Source organism: Notamacropus eugenii, chromosome 4 (genome assembly GCF_028372415.1).
Source record: "Notamacropus eugenii isolate mMacEug1 chromosome 4, mMacEug1.pri_v2, whole genome shotgun sequence".
Classification (NCBI taxonomy): Eukaryota; Metazoa; Chordata; class Mammalia; order Diprotodontia; family Macropodidae; genus Notamacropus; species Notamacropus eugenii.
This window is the reverse complement of record NC_092875.1, coordinates 321994072-322022064: the sequence shown is the minus strand read 5'-3', so window position 1 is coordinate 322022064 and position 27993 is coordinate 321994072. Positions and strand designations below refer to the sequence as shown.

The 27993-nt window shown below is 38.1% G+C and overlaps 1 protein-coding gene across 3 annotated transcripts in view; it reads left to right on the top strand.

The window, feature by feature from the left end:
- The window catches only part of LOC140502852 (unconventional myosin-Vb), a 556148-nt gene that overhangs the window by 205258 nt on the left and 322897 nt on the right, over positions 1 to 27993 (top strand). For all 3 annotated transcript variants that reach the window (XM_072606904.1, XM_072606907.1, XM_072606905.1), the window contains exon 4: positions 2094 to 2238. In XM_072606904.1, coding sequence (XP_072463005.1) covers positions 2094 to 2238 — 145 coding nt within the window. The remainder of the gene's footprint in view (positions 1 to 2093; positions 2239 to 27993) is intronic.

Sequence of the window (27993 nt, the reverse complement as noted above, 5' to 3'; positions counted from 1 at the left end):
ATCAGTACTGACTTTCTGTATGAGGTAGCCCTTGATCTGAGCTTTGAAGGAAGCTATAGATTTTGAGAAATAGAGGTGAGGAGGGGATGTTGTTGAGTCATTTCAGTCCTATCTAACTCTTCATGATGCAATTTAGGGTTTTCTAGGCAAAGATGCTGTAGTGGTGTAGTAAATGTAGCAAATGAGTAAATGTAGTAAAATGAGCTCCAGCTCATTTTACAGATGAAGAAACTGAAGCAAAGAGGGTGAAGTGACTTGCCCAGGATCACATAGCTAGTTAGTGTCTGAGGCTGATTAATAGGGGATAGCTATAGGTGAGTGATTATAAATTTTCGAGAGAATAGAGTGAGGATTCTTGGTCATTGCTTCAAAATCTTCCCCTTGCTTAACATCATGCCTTGAGCTGCTTTAGACTTTTGCCTTTTTCATATTTTTTTCACCTTGGTCTGCAAAGACAGCTAATAAACTAGGATGTTTTTCCTATGGAGTGGCTATAATTAGATCTATATAGCCTGACTCTACTAATGTTTGAGAAATGGCATTTTCCAAATAGTGAAATGAGATTTTCCCCAAGTTGAATGAAAGCTGCTAAAGTCTTATTTCAAGTACAATAAAACCACTACTATCCAATACTTTTTATTAAGCAGCTTTATTTTTTCCCCACTTTCCCCTCTTTATTATACAGGTAGGCAAAGAGCATGGTATAGTGAGAAGAGAACAAGCCTTGGGGTCAGGGAAGACCTAAGATCAAGCCTCACCTATGACACCTACTGTGTTATCCTGGGCAAGTCAATTATCTTCTCAGTGATGCAGGGAGTTTCAGAGTCTAAGGCTGTTAAATAACAGGTGCCATCCTCACTGGTAGAAAGAGTTGCCTCCCTCAGACTTTTTATATACCTGCTAAATCCCCTGTTCAGTCACTTCTTCTTCCATCCCCACAAGAGATTAAAAAAAGAAGCAAATTAAAACAAAACAAATTGATGTCAGGGTTTTCATAATAATTTAAAATAAAACAACTTTGAGGGTTTGTCCTGCAGTCACTACACTTCTAACTCAGTATCTTACATTTCTTCCCCTTTGTAATAATCATCAAGTTTCTGAATTATGAATCACAACGCTGCGAGGTCCCTGTTCATCAAAGAAGTAGTTCTGTTTAGTATTATGCCTATCTTTTTAAGTTAGGAAAGTGGATTTGAACATTACATTTTTTTCCATTAGTCAAAGGTTGAAACCAAAAAGGCTTCTCAGTTTAAACCTTACTTAAGTGGAGTGCTATGCCTTACTACTTTAATATTTCTGAATTAAGTTATAATTTTTATACCAATGGAGCATTTAAGGTGAATTGATGCTTGTCTATCTCACTCTCAGAGACTGAAAAACTGTGTCAGCATTTCTCCTGTGTTCTGTTCTTTAGTCAGACAAGATGACAATAGAGTCCAAGTCACTTGGAGGCATCTATGTTTATCACTGTTCAAACCTCCCTTCACTACCAGTAACTGGGAGGAGAAATGAGAAAGAATATTCCAAAGAATGTGCTTGACATATGATTTTGGACAGTCACCCTTGCCTGCATACACTCACCTTTCTCACTCTCAGCTTCTGGGTCTTCTGAGATCCTGAGGTAAAACTTTCATGATATGAAGAGACTAGCTTTTTCTCCTGTCTTTTCAGCTGATCTGACATGTATCCTCTCATCTTCTATCTCAATATTATCCCCCCAAAAGGCACCAACACTGATACCCTCATCCAGTCTTCTGACTTAATCAATAAAAATATGCTTAGCTAACATCTTTTAAGTTCCCAGCATGATGCTAAGCACTGGAGATGGGTGGGGGATGGAGGAGGGTAGGGGATGGGGATGGGAGCAGTGATGGTGTGGAATACATAAAAGCCCAAGAAGCCAAGTCTCTGCCCATAAGGAGTTCCTTATGTAACTGAGAAGTCATATACACGCAAAACAATTATTGCCTTTCCAATTTTAAGCTCTGTGGAGAGACTGAATCTCATGCGCTGATATACGTGGATAAAGCCATGGCAAGTTGATGCCAGGTATCATGGCTCTGCCTAATCCCAGTTGCTTTGTATGTTTGCAGGTATTGTGCTTGTTGCCATCAACCCCTATGAGCAGTTGCCAATCTATGGACAAGATGTCATCTATGCCTACAGTGGCCAAAACATGGGGGACATAGACCCCCACATCTTTGCGGTGGCAGAAGAGGCCTACAAGCAGATGGCCAGGTGAGGGCTACAGCAGCCAAAGTGTGGTCTTCTTCTGTGCTGAAAACATTTAATAATTTTATACCCACTCAATGCCCTCTATTTTATTCTAACACTAGTGCTCAGATTGAAAAGGACAGAGGAAAAACAACTTGGAAGTAAAAATAGTCCAAATCTTAGCCCTTGAAAATCCCTCCCATCTTCTAGCTAGGCTGAGGATGGGTTGAGAGATCTATAGTTGTCTTCCCCAAAGATCTGAAATAGGTAGGAGAGTCACCAAGAAAGTAGCATGCCCATAAGATCTCACCTCCTTTCTTTCTTGACCTTTTTTTCAAATTTCTGGTCTAAGAGGACTGACTTTCTAGGGGCATGATGTTTGGTGTTGTACTTTCTTCAAACTTTTTGACTCAACCACTTTTCTTTTAACTTTGGCTTCTCTTGGCAATGACTATTGGATTATGTTCTCAGGTTGCAAGTGTTTTAGAAAATCTTGGACTTTTGTTGTTGTTGTTTGAAATTAATGAATAGATGAAATGATTTCTGATTTCAGGCTTTCCTGAAAGAAAGAGCCTCTGCTTTCCTGAGGGTAGCTGAATGTCTGTTCCTTGCCTGAAGGACTGACATGATTCTTCAATGGGAAAGAAGGTCCATTGTTGTTTCAAGTCTGATTAGAGTATTTGGCTCCATTAGCAGTTTATCAAAAGTACCAGTTACAGTTAAAACCCTGAGGCTGCATCCTTATGACTGATAACTCTTACTACTTCTTAAGTTGGTATCATTTATTGATATGTCTAGGGTGGGGAGGATGGGATTGTGAGGGGGACAATGTCTCACCTGTGCAAGCTCACGATTTTAGTGGTTCTGGGTTTGTGATATTCAGACCAACAAAAGTTTCTATTGGAAAAAGGTAATTTTTTTTAAACATTTTTCTTACTGAATTATGGCATTTTATTGTGAGTTGTAAAGCTGGGGATGTAAAAGGCTATTTAGTCATAGCTACAGAATAGCTAAATTCAAAACCAATAGCCAGATACAGAGCATCAGCCTAATTAATAGGAAGATTCATTTTAACTAAATGTGGTAAGGGTGTGACTGAACCAAAATGATCATAACCATTGGTCTCTAATGACATAATTAACTACAAATGTTGTATGAATATCTTACTGGAGGTTTGACCCAAAGCCACAAACATAAGCCATCCCAGAATCTCTCACTCAATACTTACCTGAAGTTATTTTTTTAGAGAATGGCACCTTGTGTTGCCAAATACAACCTGCAAAAAATAATGCTCAGGAGATACTGGTCAATCAGCCAGTATTTACTGAGGACTGCCATGTACCAGAACTGGTGCTGGGGATCAAAGACCAAAACAAAGACTTTATCCTCAAGGAGCCTGTATTCTATACATATCTTTCAGTGTAATTTTAAGTGGTGATGGTTGTGGGGGAAGTAGTTGGGGAAGAGGGAATAAAGATTTTAAATAGTATTATACAGTACTTAAACTGAGCTCTGAAGGGAGCTAGAGATGTCACAGAGAGGACATAAGAAGGGAGTCCATCTCAAGAAGGAGAGGATAGCCTATATAAAGACACAGAGACAGGAAATTTAATTATGTCCACCAATAGCCCAATTTGTCTGGAACTTAGAGCTCATGAAAGGCAGGGGTCAACTTGTGAAGGTCTGTAAATGACAGATACACGAATTATATATTAGAGGCAAGTAGGAACCATGAGAATAGCAGACTCACAGAAAGTCAGATTTGAAAGAGACCTCCGCAGCCATCTTGTTTAATGCACACACAAAAGGAATCCCTACTAGAACATAGCCAACAAGTGATCTTCCAGCCCTTGCTTGAGAGACTCCATGGAGAGGGAAAAGAGACCAACTCTTGAGGCAGGTGGCCCATTCTATGGTTGGACAGCTCCAGTTATAAGGAGGCTTTTCCTGAGGTTAAATCTGAATTTGATTTTTTTCACTTCTATTCGTTGCCCTTCGTTCAGTCCTCTGTGGTCTAAGGGAACAAATTTAACTCCTCTACCCACATGGCAACTTTTAAAGGTGACTGCTTTGTCTCCCATTACACTCCTCTTCTTCAGCTTAAAAATATCTAGTTCTTTCAACAGATTCTCATGACACAGAATCAAGTTCTTTTACCGTCTTGGGTGCCCTTTTCTGAATATTCTCCATATTATCGGTCTCCGTGGTGATGTCTGATTCTTACTGCAATACGCCAGACAAGGGCAAGTACAGTGAGACTGTTGGTTCAACAAGTCCAATCAGAAAGCATTTTAAAGCACCTGTATGTATATATTCCAGGTACTACGAAAACCATGGAAGTACAAAGGCAAAAAACAGCACCTGCCTTCAAGGAGCTTACAGTTTAATGTGGAAGACAGTCTGCAAATGGCTATGTATAGATAGTATTTTAAAATATATATCCACACAAACATAAGCATACACATATGTATAAATATGTGTATGTGTGTACATATATGTATACATATACATACATATATACATATATATGCATATATATGGACAGAGAGAGAGAGAGAGAGAGAGAAAGGGAGGCAGAGGGAAAGAGAGAGAAATATATTAGAAATAGTTTTAGAGGGAAGGCACTAACATTAAGGAAAAGTGAGAAAGACTTCTTCAAAAAATTAAGATTTTAATTGAGACTTAAAGGAAACTAGAAGGCAGTGAGTTCCAAGAATGGGAGGGACAGTCAGTGAAAATGTCCAGAGTTGGGAGACAAAGATTCTTGTACAATGAATCATTGCTGGAGTATATGTGTAAGAAGACTGGCTGGAAATGTAGGAAAGGACAGATTATGAGGGCCTTTACTGAAAAGTCAAACTTATACTACCTTTTAATATAGGTCTACATTACAGTCGGTTGTTTTTTTTTTTTACTGCCTTATGACACTGCTACCTCATATGGATGCTGAGGTCCTCTAAGACCTGCATATCTTTTTTTTCTTTTTTCAGAACTGCTATCTTACTATGCCTCTCCTAGTTCATACTTCAAAGGTTGGGTTTTCTTCTCACATTCAAGTGTAAGATTTTACTTTATAGTCAGTCATCAAATAGACATTTATTAAATGTCTCCTTTGTTCCAGGCACTATCCTAAGCACTTTACGTTTATCCCTATTGAATCTGATCTTGTTAGAATTAATCCAGTGCTCCAGTCTCTTAAAATATTTTTGGCTTCTAGCTCTGTCATGCAGCAGAGAAACACTGCTGTTTCTCTCTGATGTTATCTGCAAATGGGATGGGTGTACCATTTATGCCTTTATTGAAGTCATTGACAAATATATCAAACAGCACAAGCCCAAACACAGATCGCTTATGTTCTCCATCAGCGATGTGCTACAGTGATGCTGAACCACTGACAATTCCTTCTCTCCAACCACTTTTGAATCTATATAATTGTATAATCCACATCTCTTCATATTTGCCACGAGAATAGTATTAAATACTTTATCAGTGTTTCATTAGTATCTAGGTAAGCTACACCCACGGCATTTCCCTCACCTACTGGTTTATGTTTGTCCAAAAAAGAAATCAGGTTAGTCTGGCAGGACCTGTTATGGATGAAACCATGCTGGCTCTTTGATATCATTGTGCTGATACAAGAAAAGTGTTGAACCAGGAAATATGTGACCACACATGTGCTTTAGGAATATGACTTTGCTCCCCAATAGATAAATCATCCAATGGTATGAGCAAACAGTTCTCAAAATAAGAATGGCAAATTATTAACTATATGAAAGATGACTTCAAATCACTAATAACAAGAGATATTTGAATCAGGTATAACTGAGGTTTTACTTTACACCCAGAAAGTTGGCAAAGAGGGAAAAAATGGGAAAAGCCAGTGTTGGAGAGTCTGTGGAAACACAGGCACAGTAATGTTCTTGGTGAAGCTGTGCATTGGTCCAATCATTCTGGAATGAATATTAGAATTGTACTTTAAAAGGAGTCAATCAGAAAGCACGTATTAAGAGCCTACTGTGTGCCAGGACTTTTCTAAGTGCTAGAGATGAAAGTGAAATAGTTTCTCCCCTTAAGGAGCTTAATGAATGTGATAATATGTATACATAAAAGTTATGGGAGTAAGGATAAAGACTAGATGTATGATTTCCTTTGTCTAGGGAACTTTCCACTATAGAAACTCCCTTTACCTGTGCAGATTAGCACCTGTTCTGCAAGCTATAATCTTAGAGAGTTATCCAGAACATTGAGAGGGCACTGGGTTACATAAACAATATGGGTCTGAGACAGAGGTTGAACCCAGGACTTCTAGCTTTGACACCAACTCTCTGTTCTACTTTAACATCCTTGCTCCTTTGTATACAAAAGAAATACTACACATTTTGAGGGGGAATATACTAACATCCAGGGGATGATTATGAAAGCCTTCTTATAAAAAGTGGAACTGCAGTGGTATCTTCAAAGAAATTAGGGATTCCAAAGGTGAAGCTGAAGGGAAGTTCATTCTGGTCATAAGGGACAGCCAATGTAAAGGGGTGGAGATGGGAGATGGAGTATCATGTGTGACAAATAGCAGTTAGGCTACACTTTTTTTATGAAAGTCCCATCACTAGACTTATATGCCAAAGACATGTCAGAGACAAAAAGAAATCTCATACAGACCAAAATATTCATGGCAACACTTTTTTTGTGGTGAGCAAAGAACTTGAAACAAAGGCAGTATCTATCAGTTGTGGAATAACTAAACAAATTAAGGCATAAATTATCATTTAATATTACCCACCTTAATATGAAGAATTCAGAGATGTGTAAGGAGCTTATGTGAATTGAGGCAGAATGCTCAAAAGAACCAAGAAAACGATTGACACAATGACTACAACAAGGTAAATGAGGAGAAAAATGAACCTTGTGGTTATAATTGAGGCTTTTGGACACAGAGAAGGGTGAAGAAAATGTACTGCCTTCTCCTATTTGCAGAGGTGGGGGAATTATGAGTGTGGAATATTGTATATAATATCAAGCATGGTTGATTTTTTTCTGTTTTTTTTTTTTTATCTTTCAGTCAATGAGCAAGCATTTGTTAATTACTTATGTGCCAGGCAGTATACTAAGCTCTTGATATTCAAAGACAAGAGTGAAGCAGGTTTTGCCCTCATGGAACTTATATTCTAATGAGGGAGGCAGCATGTCTAATTATAAGTATATGTGTGTATGTATATATGTGCATATATACATCTATCTAGAATGCATTTTATATATGTGTGTATGAATATATGCTATTTCTAGAGTAGAGTAGAACAAGGTAGTTAGGGGAAGCTAGGTAGCACAGTGGATAAAGTAGTGACCTGGAATCAGGAAGATTCATCTTCTTGAGTTCAGATCTGGTCCCAGACACTTACTAGCTTTGTGACCCTGGGCAAGTCACTTAATCCTGCTTGCCTCTGTTTCCTTCTCTGTAAAATAAGCTGGGAAGGAAATGTCAAACCACTCCAGTATCTTTGCCAAGAAAACCCCAAATAGAGTTATGAAGAGTCAGACAGAATTGAAAATGATGCAACAACAGTCAAAAAGGGTTTCTTATAAAAGGTGGTGCTTATGTGGAATCTTGAAGTAAACTGGAGATTCCCAGAGCAGAGATGAGGAAGGAGAACATTACAAATTTGAAGGACAGACAGTGGCATAGAAATGGAAGATGGCGCGTTGTTTTTGAAGAACAAGTAATCTGGTTTGCCAAGGTCCCAGAGTGGATGGAGGAACATCATGTGTAAAAAATCTGGAAAAGTAGGAAGGAGCAATGTTGTAAAGAACTTTAAATTCCAAAGAAAGAAGTTTACATTTGATTTTCAAGGGAGTTAGAAACCAGTGAGATTTGTTGAATGTAGGGAGAAGGGAATAAAATGGAGGATAATGTGACATGATAGGTTCTGCTCTTTAGGAAAAATTCTTTGTGTACATGTGGAGAACATTAGAGATGAGTCTCTGTGAAGGGATATATTTGAAAATGAAGATAGACAATATATCAATAAAAATCTCTTTGGCAGCTGCGTGAGGAAACACTTGGAAAGGGAGAGACTTGAGACAGGGAGATGAACCAGGAGGCTCCTGTAATAGTGTAAGTGAGGTGATGAAGGTAGGCAGTAGCATGGTGGCTGTGTGAGTGGAGACATGGGACAGAAACTAGAGATTTTGTGGAAGTAGAATGGATAAGACCTGGCAGTGGGATTTGAGGCCACAAGGCAAGATCCATGTAGTGAAAAAAACACTGATCAACATTTTTCACAATTTCTGAGCACTAGATCTGGTTCTTCAATTAAGTAACTGGGTGACCTTAAATAAGTTGTTTCTGTTCCACGAGACAATTTGCCCTATGTGGCAAGTGGGGATGATAATATTTGATCCCATGATTATTCATAGGATTATTTATTTATAACTAAATGCTCAATCAGAAGGTCAAAGTGCTACGGTTCTAAAAAATAGGTGATAGTCATTTCCTTTGATTCTAAAAACAATTCTTAAAGTTCTCAAAGAATACTTCCAATTTTTGGTTATCAGTGGATTGCTTCAATACCCGATTAAAGTTTGTTATTTCTTCCCTTCCTAAATTAATCTTATATCACCAGGTGTATCAAATTTTGTGGTCTTCATCAGTGTGCATTTAGTAGTTATCTTTATCAGCTTTATCTGTTAATAAGGTCAGTTTTGGAGGTTGGGGTTTGGGTTTCATTTTCTCAATTTTTAGCCAATGTTTCTGGAATTTTAAAAAATTAATTAATTTTTGGTTTTCAGCATTCACTTCCATAAGTTTTCAATTTTCTCTGCCTCCCTCCTCTCCCCTTTCCCCAAGATGGCATGCAATCTGATATGATATACATTCTTATTAAACATATTTTCACCTTAGTCATATTGTATAGAAGACTTAGAATGAATGGGAGGAACCATGAGAAGGAAAAAAACAAAACTAATTAAATAAGAGAACAAATAGTAAGCTTTGATCTGCATTCAGACTCTATGTTTCTTTGTCTGGATGGGGATGGAAGTTTCTATCATGAGTCCTTCGGAATTGTTTTAGGTCCTTGTATTACTGAGAAGAGCTAAGTCTATCAAAGTCAGTCATTGTACTCTGTGGCTGTTATTATATACAATGTTTTTCTGGTTCTGCTCAGTTCACTCAGTATCAGTTCACATAAGTCTTTCCAGTTTTTCTGAAGTATCATCATTTCTCATAGTACAATAGTATTCCATTACATGTGCAACTTGTTCAGCCATTCCCCAATTGATAGGCATTCCCTCTAATTCCAGTTCTTGGCCACCACAAAAAGAGTTGCTATAACTATTTCTGTACATGTGGGTCCTTTTCCCATTTTTATGATCTCTGTGGAACACAGCCCTGGAAGTGGTATTGCTGTGTCAAAAGGCTTTTTTGAAGGGCAGTATGGCATGGTTAAGTGCTGGACTTAGATCTGAGTTCTAGTTCAGTCTCTGGCGTTTCCTAATGTGGTGACCCTGATAAAATCAATTAACTTCTCTGAACCTCAGTATGTATAAAATGGGGATAATTCGTATATTACCTACATCACAGGGTTGGTGAAGTTGAAGTGAAGCTCAGTTTATGTAAAACATTTTGCAAACTTTAAAACACTGTATAAATGTCAGCCGTTATTATTCATATCATGTCCATAGAGTATGATTGGTGGACTAAGTAATGTATTCTCAGGCCTTAGTCAGAAAAGCAGGTACTACAGAAAGATACAATAGTCATGAGCTCTCATCATGCTCTTAAATTTCATGTCTGTGTTTTTCTTTCATTTCTTTGGTAACAGCTGGTTTTCCAGAAGCTACTAAGGACTGAGCTTAGGGAAACTTTTCACCTTTGTTAATAATAGGGAATGGTCATATGATTAGACATCTCATTCTTTATGGAACTAATTGCAGGGTGGGAGGGTAGATTTTTTGCTTTTGCCTTGGTGGGTGGTATAGGGAGAAAGGTGATGGATGAGAATAGGAAGGAGCTTTAATGTCAATTACTCTGCTTTAATTTTCTCAGCAATGCAAGGACCTAAAACAATTCCAAAGGACTCATGATAGAAAATTCCATCCACATCCAGACAAAGAAACATAGAGTCTGAATGCAGATCAAAGCATACTATTTGTTCTCTTATTTAATCTGTTTTGAATTTTTCCTTCTCATGGTTCCTCCCATTCATTCTAATTCTTCTATACAATATGACTAAGGTGAAAATATGTTTAATAAGAATGTATATTATATCAGATTGCATACATCTTTCCTCCTCATTCCCATCTGTCCTGTGTTGCTTTGTGCTTTTCTTCTGAGCTGTGACTAATAGGGAGAGATGGGAGTGGGAATTGAGAGGTGAGGGGAGGGGTTGGCTTTATGTTGGTCTTCAGTGATGCACCAAGTAATGGGGTGAGGTTTGATTCAAAGCAAAGCCCTTTCCTGTACCTGTAGTCCTGAGAGTTGGTATGATGCTTATATGAAAACTGAATGAGTACCTGGCTGTCCTTGAAGGCTAAGATTTCTTTAAAATTTTCTATACTTAGTAACCATCAACAAAAGCAAGCATTCAGTACTTCAAAAAATAAATATAAGCTTGTTTATGAAATCATACATTCTGTTGATTACTCTTTGTTTTTTATTGTGCGTATTAACTTGAACAAGATAACAAAAATACCCTTATTTTCAAAGTTTCATCTAAATTCATATTTTGAGTCTAGTTTTTTAAAGTTTTTATTACTCTCTTTAAAAAAACATAGTAGTGGCCCAATGGATTGGTCTATTTCTTTTTTTTTTTTGAGAGGGATTCCTTTTCATAAACCTTGATGCCACTCACCATAAGATATTTTGCCTAATTTGGGCTACCACAGCAGAAAAAAAAAGATCTATAGAGGACTTGGAGAGATTCCAAGGTAGAGCTCTGGAATGACTGAAGGTTAGAGAAGAAAGAACTTGTCAGGTTAAGGGAGAGGCACCAAAGAGGTTGATTCCCAGAATGTCAGAATTAGAAGAGACTTCTCGTCTAGCCTTCTTGTCTAACCCATACCTGAACCTGAGCCCCCTCCACAAATGCTCATTCAGCCTTTGCTTCAAGACATCTGGGGATGGGAAACCAACCTTACAATCTGTTCTTTCTATTTGTGGTTAGCACTAACTTTTAAAAGACTTTCCCTTACCCAGAAGGCTATAGTTTCCTTTTTGCAACTTATACTCATGGCTAATAGTTTAGAACCACAGAGAATAATTCTAGTACCTCTCCCATGGAAGGAGTCTTCAGATACCTGAAGAAAGGCAGAATATCACTTCTCCCACCCAAGTTTCCTTTTTCAATCAACATTTATTAAGTTCCTGTTATGTTTCAGGCACTATGCTAAGTGCCATGCAATTATTATTTAATTTGATTGTCACAACAACTCTGGGAGGTAGGGACTTTTATTATCCCCATTTTACAGATGAGGAAACTGAGCCAAAAGGAAGTTAAGTGACTTTTCAAGAGTCACTCAGCTAGTAAGTATCTGAGACTCAATTCATAGTGACTTATGAATTTTTAGCTAGCAAATTATTTTGCCTGCTTCCTTTCTGATGTAATCTTTGACCCAACTTTGTTTGTGGGAGAATTAAATGCCTCTAGATGTCAAAAACCATTTAGCATGAAACACTTAAGGAGAAACCTGAAGCTGTATATATTAAAAGACTGAGCAGATCAATAGGAGGGACAGTCAAGAGCATTATTGTCTATGCCATACCTGGCTTTGTGTATATTTTCAACATGATAAAATGGAAGACTATGAATCTAAACAGTATCCAAACATAAGAGCTCATCACAAATCTAGAAGATGAATATTTCCTCGTCAGAAAGGAGGGAGAAGATTGAAGAATGTTTTCAGCGCAAATAATGGGTTAAAAATTTGCAGAAATATTTTTGGAAATGCACTTCTTTAAAGCAATGGGAAAGACAGCTAGGTGGGTATGGATGAAGTGCTTGGCTTGGGGTCAGGAAGACCTGAGTTCAAATCTGTCCTTAGAAACCAACTAGCTGTGTAACCCTGGGTGAGTCACAACCTCTCCCAGCCTCAGTTTCTTTATCTTTAAAATGAGAATAACAAGAATACCTACCTCCAAAGGTTGTTGTGAAGACCAAATGAAGTAGCACATGTAAAGTGTTTTGTGAACCTCAAAGTGCTATATGAATGACAGCTATTATTATTAAAGGCTAACAGTGGTCCCTGTCATTGGGTTTGTGTAATGTAACCCTAAGTGGTTTATCTCTGGAAAGATGATGAAATGGCTAAGATTTAAGAGGACGGTAAAAAGTCCATGGGCAACATCCAAATGAACTCAACCGTCAATATGTCAGCACAGAAACTTGAAACAAATGACTGCATTGTGCATCTTTGTCTATAAAAACACAGGCTTTATGACAGCAATCCAGGGTCAAGCCATTACCATGAGAAATTCCAGAAAAGATACCTTCAGGGGCCTAGACTTTTACTGATACAGATTATACAATGATGAGATATACGCAACATATCACTGCAGGGTTTAGATATTTAGCATCAAACTGGCAACCTAAAAAGATAAGATCAGTTGACTGAAATTACACATCCAAACCTTATTATTCTTTATAAAATAACATGATCAATCTTTAGATTACTAATGCAAATCCTCAAATGGCCTGGAGAATTCAGCAAATAAACTCTACTGGATCTAGAATATTATTACAGAGAGAGCGGAGGCCAACAACTGCCCAAACCTAAGGTTAATTCATAAGAAATATAAGAATTATTTTAAAAATTTATCTCATTCTAAATACATAAAACCATCAAGATATAGGAAATGAAAAGCTTTTGAAATGCAGTAGTCCAGAGAAATAAAATAAAATCATGTGGAAAGAGGATATGTTGTCCCTTCTTGCCCCATCTCCTCTTGGAAGAACCAGGGAGCCTACAGAAGATGAGTTTGTATCACAGTAATCTTTATCCATTACCAAAAAATGTCATTTCATCCACCCATTGAATAATGTGCAGCATTTTAAATGCAAAGAAATAATAGGGTAGCAGCTTATCCTTGCACCATTTCTGTTGATATGCCTTGAAAAAGATGAGTAGACTGAGATAAACACAGCTAAAATTTGCATTATGTTTGTAATACATTAACATTTGTATATTAGGTCAGGTAGGTGGCACATTGGGTAGAGTGCTGGTTAACACTTGTCTTCCTGAATTCAAATCTGACCTCAGACACTTATTACCTGTGTGACCTTGAGCAAGTCACTTAACCCTGTTGTCCTTAATTTCCTCATCTGTCAAATGAACTGGAGAAGGAAATGGCCAACCACTCCAGTATCTTTGTCAAGAAAACCCCAAATGTGACCATGACATGACTGAAAATGACCAAAGAACAACATTAATGTAGTACTCTAAAGTTTGCAAATGTTTTCCTTATTTTGTTCCATTTGACATAAGCAGATAGTGATGGGTAACTTCTTTGCATTTCCATTAAGAAGCAAGAGAATTCATGGCTGTTTTATTAGGAAGAATTTACGATGCTTGACAAATTTGCCAGTTGTTAAGACTATATATTTTCTCTTTCTGAAGGGTTTTTTTAAAAATAAAATTTACACCCTTCTGTCCATAGTTTACGTAGTACTCTGTGGAAGCGCGAAAATGGATACAATGACCTTTTGAAGACCTTTCCCTAACTGCTGGTTTGATGAAACCTGTATCCTTTGGAAAAAGAGATTCTTATCAAAATCCTTGCCCTCACCCCCCAAGAAAGTGAGATTTGACTCACTTTCTAGGAATCCTCAGCTCTTCTTTCGGACGAAGTAGACAGTAACTTTGATTTCTCTCTTTTGTCTTACCGTAGAGTGGTTCCTTTAAAAAATATTGCTTTAACACATGATGGAAAATGCTGTCTACATCCAGAGAAAGAACTTTGAAGTCTGAATACAGGTGGAAGCATGCTCTTTGGTCTCCTTTTGTTTTGTTTTATTTTTTTTCTTTTCTCTTGTGGTTCCTCCCATTAGTTCTAATTCTTCTTTATGTCATCACACATTACAACTAATGTGAAAATATGTTTTAAATGAATGTATAAGTAGAGCATTTATCAGATTGCTTGCTGTCTTAGGGCAGGGGGAGGAAAAGAAGGGGAGAAAATATAAAACTCAATCTTATGGAAGTAAATGTTCAAAACTAGAAATGAATTAATTATATTAGAAATTTTTTTAAAGTATTGTTTTAAAATTTTTCAGATTGATCTTATATTCTAAGTGAGATCCCAGAGCTTATTTATTGTACTGAATCAGGTTTTTTTTCTTTGCAGAGACTTATGGCAAACTGATACAATGTACAGTGAGTACAGGATTTTATCATCTCTGCCTTGTCACTGGGCAGTTCACAAATGCTTTTTCTGATAGTTTACTTATTTATTATGGCTAGGGACAAGACTTGTGATTTCATAGAGATCTCTCAGATAAGGAAAATCTCCTCTAATTATGCAGACTCATATTTTCTCTGCCACTTAAAGTCTTAGAGAATTATCTAGAAATTAAATGAGTTACCGTGGATCACAGCCAGTAAGGAGATGAATCCAGGTCCCTTGGATTTTTGAGGCTAGAGGCTAGCTCTCTCTATACCACACTGCCTTTCTGATCTGTTAAATGAGGATAATCACACAGTATCTTTTCTGTCTTAGGTATATAATCAGTCAGTTAAGAAGTAAATTAAGCACACAAGATATTGTACTAAGTGAGGGTTGGGAAACCTCAAGGCCCCAGGTATACACCCTGTACCGATGCAAAGACAAAAGTGTCCAGTCCCTTCATGTAGCAACACTTCGATCATGACCAGGAAAGAATGGAGCATTGGTTTAGGAGCAATAACAAGGATTATCAGTGGAACCACAGGGAAATAGATAGATTATGATATTCTTTCCAGTATGAATGTTGATATTAATTTAATTATAGTTCCTTGAATAAGGTATGGAAAGTTGCATCTGTGGAGAGTATATATGTATCTCTCTGTGTACGTGTGCATGTATATATACATCTGTGTATGTATATACACATGTGCATCCACACATTTATACACACATACATATGTGTATATGATGACAAGACATATGGCAAAATGCCCTTGCTGGCTTGACTCTAGAAACCTAGTAGACAGGGATAAAGCATGGTCCAAAGTTAGCTAGTTGTGGAGGGCTGGAGTGATAGATTTAAATGAAACAAAACGTCAATGTCTCCTTTTTTAAAATTAATCTTGAAAATCTACTTTTCTCTCCCTCACTTCCCTTTTCTCCCACTGGAAAAAGAAAAAGAAAATAAATATAAAGAGTTGAACAGAACAAAACCCTGCACTGGACATGTTCAGAACTGTTGTCTCACTTCCCCTCTGAGTTCATTGCCTCTTGGTCAAGAAATGGATAGCACGCGTCATTATCAGTCATCTAGAATTGTGGTCATTTCTTTGATCAAAATTCTGAAGTCTTTCTAGGTTATTTATCTTTGTAATGTTATTGTGTTTGTTTTATTGTTCTTCTGGTTGTGCTCACTTCACTTGTATCCGTTCACACCACTCTTTCCAAGTTTCTTTGAAACTATCCCTTACATCACTTTTTATGGCACCATAGTACTTTCCATCATGTTTATAGATCATATTTTATTCTAAAATGCATAAAGAGCAATATAAATTACATATTATTATAGTGAATTTGAGATCTGACCATTGAAAAATGAATTTTAGTAAGACAAGGCTACCAGAGCAAAAACTGATAGCTTCCTGTGACTGACCATTATTTTGCTGGGAGACATTTTCTGAGAAAAGGTGGATGTTTAGATAATGGATTGTATGTTTCATCTAATCGATATAGGAAGTACATGTACTAAACATATATGCCAGTCACTGAACTAAACACCGGAGGATACAAAGAAAGGCAAGCACACACAAAAAAGTCATCCTGGCCCTTACAGAGTTTACATAATTGCATTAAAATTTAGTTTAAGGCCTGGCTTTGTGCTTCAGGACTCTGAGAAGTGAGTAGAGGAAAAGGAACAGCTTGTTACTCCTTGCCTTATCGTCTACTATGACCCTCTAAAGACTCTCGTACTCAGTCAAATGGTCCTACTTACTATCCCACAAACATGCCAGCAACCTTCCCTCTTCTAAGCTTCTGTTTTCACCTTCCTCTTTCTCTTCTTTGTAAATCTGCGAAGCCCTGCATGAGATCACCTTTTTTCCTCCAGAAACATTTTAGTTTTTTGGCCCTTGGTAATTTTTCCCTCCTTGAGCCATAAAGCTTGTGATGTATAGTACTTAGTGGTCAATCATCATCATGTATTTCATAATTTTTGTTGATGCCCAGTGGTTTCAGTCATGTCCAACTCTTTGTGAACCCATTTTGGGTTTACTTGGCAAAGATATTGGAGTGGTTTGTCTTTTCCTTCTCCAGCTCATTTGACAGATTAGGAAACTGAGGCCAACAGGGTTTAGTGACTTGCCCAGGGTCACATAGCTAATAAGTGTCCCCGGCCGGATTTCAACCCAGATCTTCCTGACTCCAGGTTCAGCTCTTTATTCACTTAGCCACCTAGGAGCTGTTTAAAACTAGGCAGATTCAATTGATATAGGACTCTTAAATGATTTCTGACACTAACATATCTAGCAAAAGATAATAACTGGGTGTTCTGTAAGTGAAAATGCCTCATGTGTTAAAATGAATCAAAGGAGCCTCTAACTTGATTCTCTTCTTGTGAATCAGCTGCTGGTCAAGGCTACATAGGTTTCAATTATATTTTCTTAAAATGTGTCTCACCTAATCAAGTATTGTATTTTATTGTTATTAAATTTTCATTTAGCTTTAACAGTGCATGAGAGAACTCTGTCAGCTTGCCTGGTGTCCCCAATAAAACAAAAAACATTTTCTGAATTTATTGAGATGAGTCAAAAGCGGAGGTGCTCAGTGATTTTCATGAAGTTATAGAGAGAAAGTATCTAAGCTAGAGGCATGTGGTCCACCTGCCGCCTTTCTCCACTTACCAGTTTGTCAAAATCCTACAGTGAATTTCTTTTCATAAGAAAATGAATTCAGGGATAAAAGTTTGACTTAGTAAAAGATAAAGGTTCACAGAATCATCATTTCTTGAGTTGGAAGGGATCTCAGAAGGTATCTAGTCTAAACTTTATCTAGATCTTTAATCCCACCTAAAGCATCCCTCATAAGTGTTTGTATAGCCCTTGCTTAAAGAGTCCTAGTGACCAATAGATAGCTCAGTACCACAATAGAAAGTTCATTTTGTTTTTGGACTACTCTAAATGTTAGGAAGTGCATTTTTTGTTGTTGGTGGTGGTGGTGTTTGTTTTAATTTTTAATAACCAACATTTACCTTCTTCGAAATTTTATCCTTTAAGCCTTTTAACTAGAATGCTTCATTCTTTCATGTGATAATTCTTCAAATAGTTAAAGAATTTTTGTTGTTATTTAGTCAGTTCAGTCATGTCCAACTCTTCATGAACCCATTTGGGGTTTAACTGGCAAAGATACTGGAATGGTTTGCCATTTCCTGACTTTCATGAAGTCCCGCTTGAGTCTTCTCTTTTCCAGGCTAAACGCCCTCAGTTCATTCAACTAATTTTCACAGGTAGTTTGTAGTCCCTTCTTCCGAATATGCTCTAGCTTGACAGTGCCCATTTTAAAATACATTAATTAGAAGAGGACATATTACTGATGTGGTCTGAGTAAGACAGAGTTTGTCTTCCTCAGCTTTATACTTACATTAATGTCCCCAAGGGTGCATTGGGCAGCTAGGTGGCCCAGTGGATAGAGCTCCACGTCTGGAATCAGCACCTTGGGCAAGTCACTTAACGTTATTGGCCTCAGTTTTCTCATCTGTCAAATGAGTTGGAGAAGGAAATGGCAAACCACTCCAGTACCTTTGCCAAGAAAACCCCAGATGGGGTTGTGAGGAGTCGGACATGATTGAATAATGAATCGGCATGAACATGGAAGGGAGATCTCTAGTACATGGCCCCCACTACTCTTTCCTTGGCCTTATTCAAGTTAGCATTTTTATCGATGATTTAAGTAAAGCTTCAGAAGACACCACTTATCAAAACTGGGATGACAGGAAGCTAGACATTATAACTAATGTTATGACATGGTGAAAAGTGAATAAAATGGACTGAAGCACTCAAGATGGCATCTATATAAAGTATATCACTTTAGTTCAAAGAATCAACTGTCCATGTATAAGAACCATCAGGCAACTGACGTGAATTTATTAAGCTCCTACTATGTGCTGGGCATTGCATTTGGATACTGGGGCTATGGGAAAAATTTGGCTAGAAAGCATTTCAAAGGAAAAGAAAATTTAGGGGTTTTAGTGAGCTGAAAACTCAGTATGAATTAGTAGTGTAATGTTGCAGCCAAAAGAGCTAATGTTATCTTTATTGTTGTTGCATTGTTTCAGTTTTGTCCAACCATGACCCCATTTGAGGTTTTCTTGACAAAAATGCTGGAGTGGTTTGCCATTTCCTTCTCTAACTTGTTTTACAGATGAGGAAACTGAGGCAAACTGTGTTAAGTGACTTGTCCAGAGTCACATAGCTAGTGTCTGAGACCAAGTTTAAGCTCAGGAAGATAAGAAAGACAGAGAAAAAAGAAAGTGAAGAGGGTCTGGTGGTGCTCTTGGTGTTGCTCCATATATAATGGAGAAGAGGTGCTCAAGCAAAAGAACCTCAGAAGGCATGGTAAAGTAGGTAGGAGGAGAACCAAGATAAAGTAGTGTCATAAAAGTCTAGAAAAAAGCAAAAGCAGGTAATGGATAGTGTTAGCAGCTTCTAAGAAGGCAGGTTCAATGAAGGGGGTACAGGGAGTTAGCAGTTTGCCTTGGAGAGAGCAGTCAAGGACTGGGGTCAGAAGCAAGATCTCAAGGAGTTTGGGAGGTGAGTATAACTCATTTCTGAGATGTTAGACCTCTTTCTGTGTCCTGTCCTTATCTTTCACGAACTCTCAAAGGAATGTGTTCTATTCACCACATACACAGACTAAGTACTCAACAAATATTTGCTGATGGGTAACATTCCTAATTTAAATGAAATAGCTTATAAACATAGATTATAAACTCCCTTTTAGATAGTAAGCTTTTAGAAGGCAATGACCGGATCTGTAGAATTCTCTTTTTATAGCTCCCAGAACAGCTGCTACCCAAAAATAGGTGGTAAATATTCCTTTTTATAGTCAATCAACTTCATCTTAAGATTCTGTCCAACTTGAGAATTATCTGACTTTCTCCAAAATATTTACTGTCTCCCAAGTGCTCAGCATTGTGATCATTAATTATCTTTGTGGAGATTAACTTTGGGTAGAATTTTAGAATGATGTTGGACAAGGACCTTAAAGATCATCCCTTCTAACCCTTTCCTTTTTATATGTACTTATACAATTTTGGAATCAGATAGGATATCAGCTAGTCTGATTACCTTCCCAATTCTGGAACCTCCTGAATAAAGTCTCAGTCAGATGGTTATCCAGTCCCTGAATGAAGACTTTGTCTGACAGAAAGCTCGCTGTCTCACAAAGTAGCCCACTCCAGGATTGGACAGCTCTTGTTGGGAAATTCTTCTTTATTGTGTGAGCTCACTTCTGCCTATGTCCTCTGGAACTGCATAAAACTAGTCATGACAATTCCATATGACAACCTTTTAGATATTTTTCAGACCACTGTTATATCCCTCCAAGTCTGTTTTCCCACAGCCTAGTTTCCTAAGTTGGTTCTTGCATTACCTCCAGAACTTCATCCTTTTTGTCCTCTGGACAGCTTTGTTTTCCCATTTAGAATACAGTGAATGGAACTAAGCACTCCAGGAGTAGTCTGATCAGAGTAGGATTCCTCATTACTAGTATCTCTGACTCACTACAGGCAGAAACTCTCATGCTATAAAACCATGCATAACTTTGATCTAGCAATACCACTACTAGGTCTGTATCCCAGAAGAGATAAAAAACAAAAAGGAAAAGGACTTACATGTACAAAACTATTTATAGCAGCTCTTTTTGTGATGGCAAAAAATTGGAAATTGAGGGGATGCTCATTAGCTGGGGAATGGCTAAAAAAATTATGGTATGTGATTATGATGGAATACTATTGTACTTTAAGAAATGTTGAGCAGAATGCTGTCAGAAAAACCTGGAAAGACTTACATGAACTAATGCAAAGTGAAATGTATGGTGTACAAAGTAACAACAATATTGTAAGATGATCAGCTATGAATGATGTAGCTTTTCTCAGCAGTACAATGATCCTAGACAACTTTGAAGGACTTGTGGTGAAAATTGTTATCCATCCCCATAGAAAGAACTGATGGTGTCTGAATACATATGGAAGCACACTTTTTAAAACTTTATTTTTTTGAGGATTTTTAAAATCTGTTTTCTTTCAAAACATGACTAATATGGAGATATTTTACATGACTTACATATATCTATTGAATTTCTTGCCTTCTCAATGAGGGGGATCGAATGGGGAGGAAGGAAGGGAGAGAATGTGGAACTCAAGAGTTTTAAAAAATGAATGTTGAAAATTGTTTTTACATGTAACTGGGAGAAAATAAAATACTAACTAAATTCAAAAGAAAAAAAAGGAAACTGTCATGTGTTTAAGGTGATTTTAAGTTCCATCTTTAATTGCCAAGCAAAGCTGTGCTAATGGACTGATGAAATTCTGTGACTTGCTTGTGGGTCTGTGATTTTTATTTGTATTCATGAAATAAGAGCAAAGGAATAAAACTTAAGATTAAATGATGCAGTATTGGAACAGAGGAATAAAATTTGTTGTCTTTAGCTGTGTTTTATGGAGAGCAGCTGAACTTTAGGCCCATGAAATGTTAGCAGCTCTGAAAGACGCAGCCTATTGAGTGGAGTTAACATAGACACTTGGGAGGAAAGGAACAGAACAGACATTTATTAGTCACCTTCTGTATGCCAGATACTATGCTAAGCACTTTACAAATATTATCTCATTTGATTTTTGCAAATCTTTAAGGTACGTGCTATTATTATTCCCGTTTACAGTTGAAGAAACTGAGGCAGACAACAGTTAAGAGACTTGCTCAGAGTTACACAGCTAAGTGTCTAAGACTGGATGGATTAAATACTATGAAATAGCTCTCATCTGATGCTTGTGTTTAGTGACTCGGTTGGTGAGCTCAGTGAGCTCAGCTCACCGGACTTTTTCTTTATAGTCACTTCACATGTGTTTATCTAGGTATGGCAGGGATGGCAAAGTACAACAAAAATTATATTTCCCAAGGTATCTGAAACAGTTTTCAATGAGGAAGGCTAATATAATGTGAAACTTGGCAGCAATAGGTCACCTATTTTTATTTTTTATTTTTATTTTCACGCAGTGTTCATGTTTTTGACATTGTTCACCATCTTTCCAAACTCTTTATATTTCTCTGGTGAGAAACGCAGATATTGATTGGTTGACAACTGATTGATTGAACTACGATGGAGCTTAGTGCCAAAGTCAGGGGTTTAGTCTCTCTGTGGGCCAAGCAATTTTGCAGCAGAGACAAGAACTCTGTCCCTCAGTCACAGACTGGATGCTGAGCTGGGTCAACCATCTCAGAAATGTGTGCCCATGGCACTGAGAGGGAAGTAGAAGATAGAATGACATTGGTTCATTTGAACTCGTGGAGATGGAGTCCAGAAAGCATGCCCATCTGGCCCAGAGTCAGCACCATCTCCAAATACAAAGACTGAGGAATAGTGCTTCGCACATGACACATATAGCCAGTGGTAGGTCTGAGGCCCCATCATTGTTCTTTGTCCTTTTCTACTTAACAGAGGCTGGTCCCTCAGGTCTCTCACTCCTTCCTCTCAGCAACCTCACACTTGTACCCCTTTTCTCCCTGCCCTCCCATCCCATCCCAGCCAAGAAAACCCTCTTGCAGAAATCTAGTTACTTAAGATACAAAGGATAGCAAATACATTAAAATGGCTTCTCCCAGAGCTTGTTACATTTTGGCAGTTATCAAAGCTTAGCTTCATAACATTTTAGAATGTTGCAACTTGAAGGGTGCTGAGATACTGTCTTGATCAAAGGGATTAAGCTCTACTAGAAAAGATTTAGGGCATCTTAAATGGCACAGTGGAGAGAATATTGGGCCTGGTGTCAGGAAGACTCATCTTTCTGAGTTCATATCCAGCCTCAGACATGTACTAGCTGTGTGACCCTGAGTAGGTCACTTAATCCTTTTTGCCTCAGTCTCTTCATCTGTAAAATGAGCTGATGAAGGAAATGTCAAAACACTCCTGTATCTTTGCCAAGAAATCCCCAAATTGGATCATGAGGACTCAGATATAACTGAAATGCCTGAATAACCAAAAAATAAAAAAATAAAAATTAAAGGCCAGCAGGGAGGCTAGAGGGAATTTAAACCCCACACCCAAGACTCCTTAAATCTCACCTGATCATCACCTATACCGCATGTCAACAAGGAGAATCCCATATAGGAATAAAAGATTTAGTGGAATTCAATTACTGTTCCTCTCTGTCCTAATTATAATGGATGTCATTATATCTTCTGAAAAATCCAAACACATATGACATCTACAGTTATGCATAAATACAAGATGTCCCCAAAAGTTTTAGAGTAATTTTAAGTTTTCTAATGCATTAAGACTTTTTGGACACTGAATATTAACTTTAAAAATTGCACTTTATTTTAAAAATACTATTTTTATCTGCTAAGTCCTGTGTAATACTGACTGCGGTTCCGTGATATTTGAATTGTTTTTTTTCCTAGCCATTTGCAGTATTTTTTCCTTGATCTGACAGTCCTGTAATTTGACTGTAACGTTCCTTGGTGTTTTTATTTTGGGTTTTCTTTGCTGAGGTGATCAGCGGATTCTCTCAATGCCTATTTTGCCCTCTGGTTCCAGGATATCGGGGCAATTTTCCTTGATAATTGCTTGAAAAATGCTGTCCAGGTCCTCCTTTTGCTTATGGCTTTCAGCTAGTCCAATGATTCTAACAATGTCTCTCCTGGAACTATTTTCCAAGTCAGTTGTTTTTCCAGTGAGGTATTTTACATTTTCTTCTTTTTTTTCCATTCTTTCAAATTTGTTTCATTGATTCTTGATGGTCTCATAGGGCCATTAGCTTCCACTTCCCCCAATTCTACCTTCTAAGGAGTCGTTTTCTTCATTTAGTTTTTATACTTCCTTTTTCATTTGGCCAATTCTTCTTTTAAGCAGTCTGCACATATCATCAGTGAAGCACTAGAAGTGAGCAGAGGGATTGAGAAAAGTCAAGTCATCACTGCTCTTTTCAGAATTTGTACAAGTGAGAAAATTCTCCCCTGCAGTGGGTAGACCACATGGGACAAGTAGCAAATGAAGTAACACCTTGTAAGTACTCTAAAGGAGTTTCATTCTGAAACCTTTTGGTGTTCAGCAGTTCCTGTGACAAAGCAGAGGGTGTCTCTGAGCTCCTTGGCAGCAGCCCCTTTATACTTGCCCCCCACCCTGGAGTAGAGTCAGTCTTCACCATTGGAAACCTGGAGGGAGGGGCCTTCACACATAATGTGACAGAAATTAATGTTGTTCCCTGTGTTCTCAGAACCAGAGAATAAGAAGCTTTGCAGTTGATGTCTTGTGTCTAAAAAAAATGCCATTTTGGGTTATAAAAGGAATTAGTCTCCCTTTGAAGAGCAAGTACTAAGAACCATTAGAATCATGGGATGTCTTTATTTTAGAAAATGCCATGTTCTTAGCTGCAGGGATAGGGAGGGGAGAAAAACCAACCCTCAGAGACTTCTCTCTGATCTCTCAATTCACTGATTACTCACCCTGGGCAATCACTAGTGGAAAATAATTGCCCACTCAGCTGTGCTTTTGCTGAGGCATTAATGAGGGAAAATGAATATAGGCCTTGAAACTATTTAAAATCTATCCTGAAAGTATTTAGTTTGAATGTATGCTGTTTATCCTTGGGATGTAATTAAGCTGTTTCCTTCCTTCCTTCCTTCCTTCCTTCCTTCCTTCCTTCCTTCCTTCCTTCCTTCCTTCCTTCCTTCCTTCCTTCCTTCCTTCCTTCCTTCCTTCCTCCCTCCCTCCCTCCCTCCCTCCCTCCCTCCCTCCTTCCTTCCTTTCTCCTTTCATTGATTGGCCAACAATAGGTTCCAGCCCAAGCCTCACTTGGTCATTGTTTAGATTCTGATGGCTCAAAGTGAGTGTAAATAGCAATTGTTTCTATTTTGGCCAGAAACCCTGAGAGTCTTTCCCTCCCAGATTGATTGTTTTTTAACTAAGTAAAAAAAAAAATCATACTTTGCTTCATTTCTTACCTAGCCTTAATCACTGAATGGACATTCTTTCAATCAGACTTGAGGCCTGGGAAAGATCTTAGATTACAAAGGCCAAAGTCTCCCATCTCCAGTTGTCCTTATCTACATTTTGCCACTGGACTCAGATGCCTCCAGAGGAGAAAGTGAGGCTGGTAACTGCACATCCCTTCCCCACTTAAATTTAATTCACTTACAAGTTATGACATCACCTTCTTGATGTCATGGTCTGCCTCTAGAACAAAAGACAGACAAGAACACCTGGTATGTGGACCTACATCACACAATCTATGAATATTTATTAAGTTAATATGTATCATGCATTGTGTAAGCTTTGAGACTATAAAGAAATGCCAAAATAAAACAATGCCAACAACAAAAACCCACTCCCTACCATGAAGGAACTTTCACTTTAATGAGGGGAGACAATTGATGAACAGCTATGTGTGTACAAAATATATACCTAGTAGTTGGAAGTAACCTCAGAAGGAAGGTTCTAACCTTGGGATGGGAAAGGAGGAAAAGCTTCTTGCAGAAAGTGGAATTTGGCTGAGAGATGAGAATCAGAGATGGACAAATTCTTGCTTGGTAGACCAGAACAAAAATGTTAGTCATCTTTGCTTTTTTCTCTTTTAACAATATTCTGTCTTCCAAATTAGACCATTTTCTCATCTGTTCTAGAGAATGATAGAATCTTACTATTAGAAGACACTATAATTAAAACTCCAGAAGTTGAGTCCCCTCCCCAACTCCCCATAGTTCAGGAATTATTTTTAGAGCACTACTGAGAGATGGCTGTCTAGCCTTTGTTTGAACACTTCTAATGATAAGGACTTCACCAATTTATTGAGCCATCCTTGTATTATAGAACATCCCCCCCCACCCCCCATTGCATAGCTTTGTTAGAAAAATACTTCCTCCTGATGAACCAGAATATATCATCTCATAAAGTAGATTGGAACAGAATGTTAGAGGTGGAAAGAACCTCAGGGCTTCCCTAGTCTAATGCTTTCATTTTATAAATGAATCAGCTGAGACCCAGAAAGGGGAAATTACTTGTTCAAGGTTATGGCAGAACCAATGTTATCAAGTAGGTCTAGTTCTTAGACTATTTGAAGAATACTATATCATGTTTTACGTTCATTTTCTTTAAGCTAATCCAAAGTTCTTCCTGCAATTTCTCAAATGACCTGGTTTTGAAACTCCTAACATTCCTCTTCATTCCCCTTTGAATCTTTACTTGTTTGTCAACATCCTCCTTAAAACGTAGTATCCAGAAATGAGCATAGCAGACAATGAGACTAATATTTCCCATTATTTTGACACTTCTCTTAATTTATATAGCCAAAAGTCACATTACATTTTCAAGCAATTAATGTCACACGGTAGCATCATTGAGTTCATAGATAAAAATCTCTATCTTTTTTTTCAAAGTAAGTCAATAAGTTAGTGCCTATTGTGTGCCAGGCACTGTGCTAAGTACTAGGGATACAAAGAAAGTGCCTGCCTCCAAGAAATTCACAGTCCAGTGGGGAAGACAGCATGCAACAACTATGTGCAAATGGTGGGGTTCCGACTCTGGGAATTTCCTTGGATCTCCCCACTTAACCTGGCTTTTCATACTCAAAATGAGCTCTCCTTGTATCTCCCTACAGAACCTGGCTTTTCATGCATACTCAAATCTGTGGCCATTGTCTGTTACCTCTTGTTTGCCCCACCTGCTTCCCACCTAGGCACTCCATAGTCTGAAGTCTCCTGATTGCCTCCAGCTGTTTCCAGCCTTTGAGCCTCCTTGGATTCCCCCTTTGAACTTCTCCTCAGGACCCTCCCTAGACCCCTTCTCCCATCACTCTAGACTACCAGGCCACCCTCCCCATCCCTCCTATAGTCTTTTCTGTATTTAGTCCCATCTCGCCTCCATGAAGGCCCTCAGATTCAATCCAGCTCAGACTCTGTCTAGCTGAGATTCTATCTGGCCCGCTTGTGAATACAAGCATTACAAATGCTTAGGTTCCTTAAGAGCCAACCCAGTTTGGTGAATCTTTAAGAATCTTTAATGAACTTTGTTTTCTTTGGCTTTAAGAAGGCTTGAGTCGAATTCATTCCAGCATGACCCCGACTGTCGGTGTTTTGGGGTCCCCAGTATCCCTAAATCTCATCACAAGCAGGACATATACAGGATAGATTAGAGATAATTTTAGAGGGAAGGTGCTAGTCTTAAGGAGGATTTTAAAAAGGCTTCTTTCAGAGTGCAGAGGTTTAGTTGAAATTTGATGGAAGTCAAGGAAGCCAGATGATGAAAGTGTGTGTGTGTGTGTGTAGGCAGGTAGATTTTCCTTCCTTTTTGATTGGTGACCAGCAACTCCCTTGGCATCTGCTCACAGTAGATGTGTTCTCCATTTCCAGATTTCTTAAAACTTTTTGTTTTAAATCAGAGTTTTTGCGTTGAATCAATACTATAAATGGCAATTGGGGAGTTGACCAGTCCACAAAAATCCACTTTAGCCCACAGGAGAGTTACTGTACTTTATTCTTATGAGCCAAAGCATTCTGAGATTCAAACAAGCTAAAATACTGGGAACAAAAGCCTTTTGTAAGTTGCTATTACCTCTATATGCCAGTGAACTTGACTGAGAAATTGTAGTAGTTCCTAGGAGACAGAGGACAAGTAGTAGTACTGTGAGGTGAGCTGTAATCTTTCTAGAAAGACAGAGCTTATCTTACTGAAAGTATTTTATTATGGACAGGAAACTGCAGCGCATTCTTTTGTAGTGAAAAGAACACCAGACTTGTGAGTTAGGAGACTTGGGTTTTAGGCTGAGATCTGTTTCCAGCTTTCTTTGTTTAGATGGAACAAAATGCCCAGTTTAAAAGAGGTGCTTAATAAATACTTGTTGACTGACTGTGTGACCTTGGATGTTTTAATTCCATTTAACAAACGTTTAGCAGAACAAATGTACCGTTCATTGTGCTAGATGCTGGAGATAAAGTAAAGAAGATAGTCCATGTCCTTGAGGAGTTAACAGTCTAGTGGAGGGATAAGACAAAAACATAAATAATTATAATCAGTTAATGGGCATTTCTTTAGTGCCTGCTGTGTGCTAGAAGAGCTGGGAACTCAAAAAGAGTCCAAAGACAGACCTCATTAACTTGATGGGGGGAGGAAACAACAAGTAAACAGATATATGAGGAATTAGAAAAGGCTTCCTGTTGAAGGTGAGATTTATATGACCAGTGCACAAGAAGAGTTTCTGCATGAGAGACTAAGGAATATGGATGGGAGCCACAGATTGTTTATGAGCAGAGGAGTGACATGCTTTGACCTTTCCATTAAAAAGATCACTTTGGTAGCAGTGTGGAAAGTAGACTGGAGAGGACAGAGATGAGACATGGACATACCATTTGGTGGCTATAGCA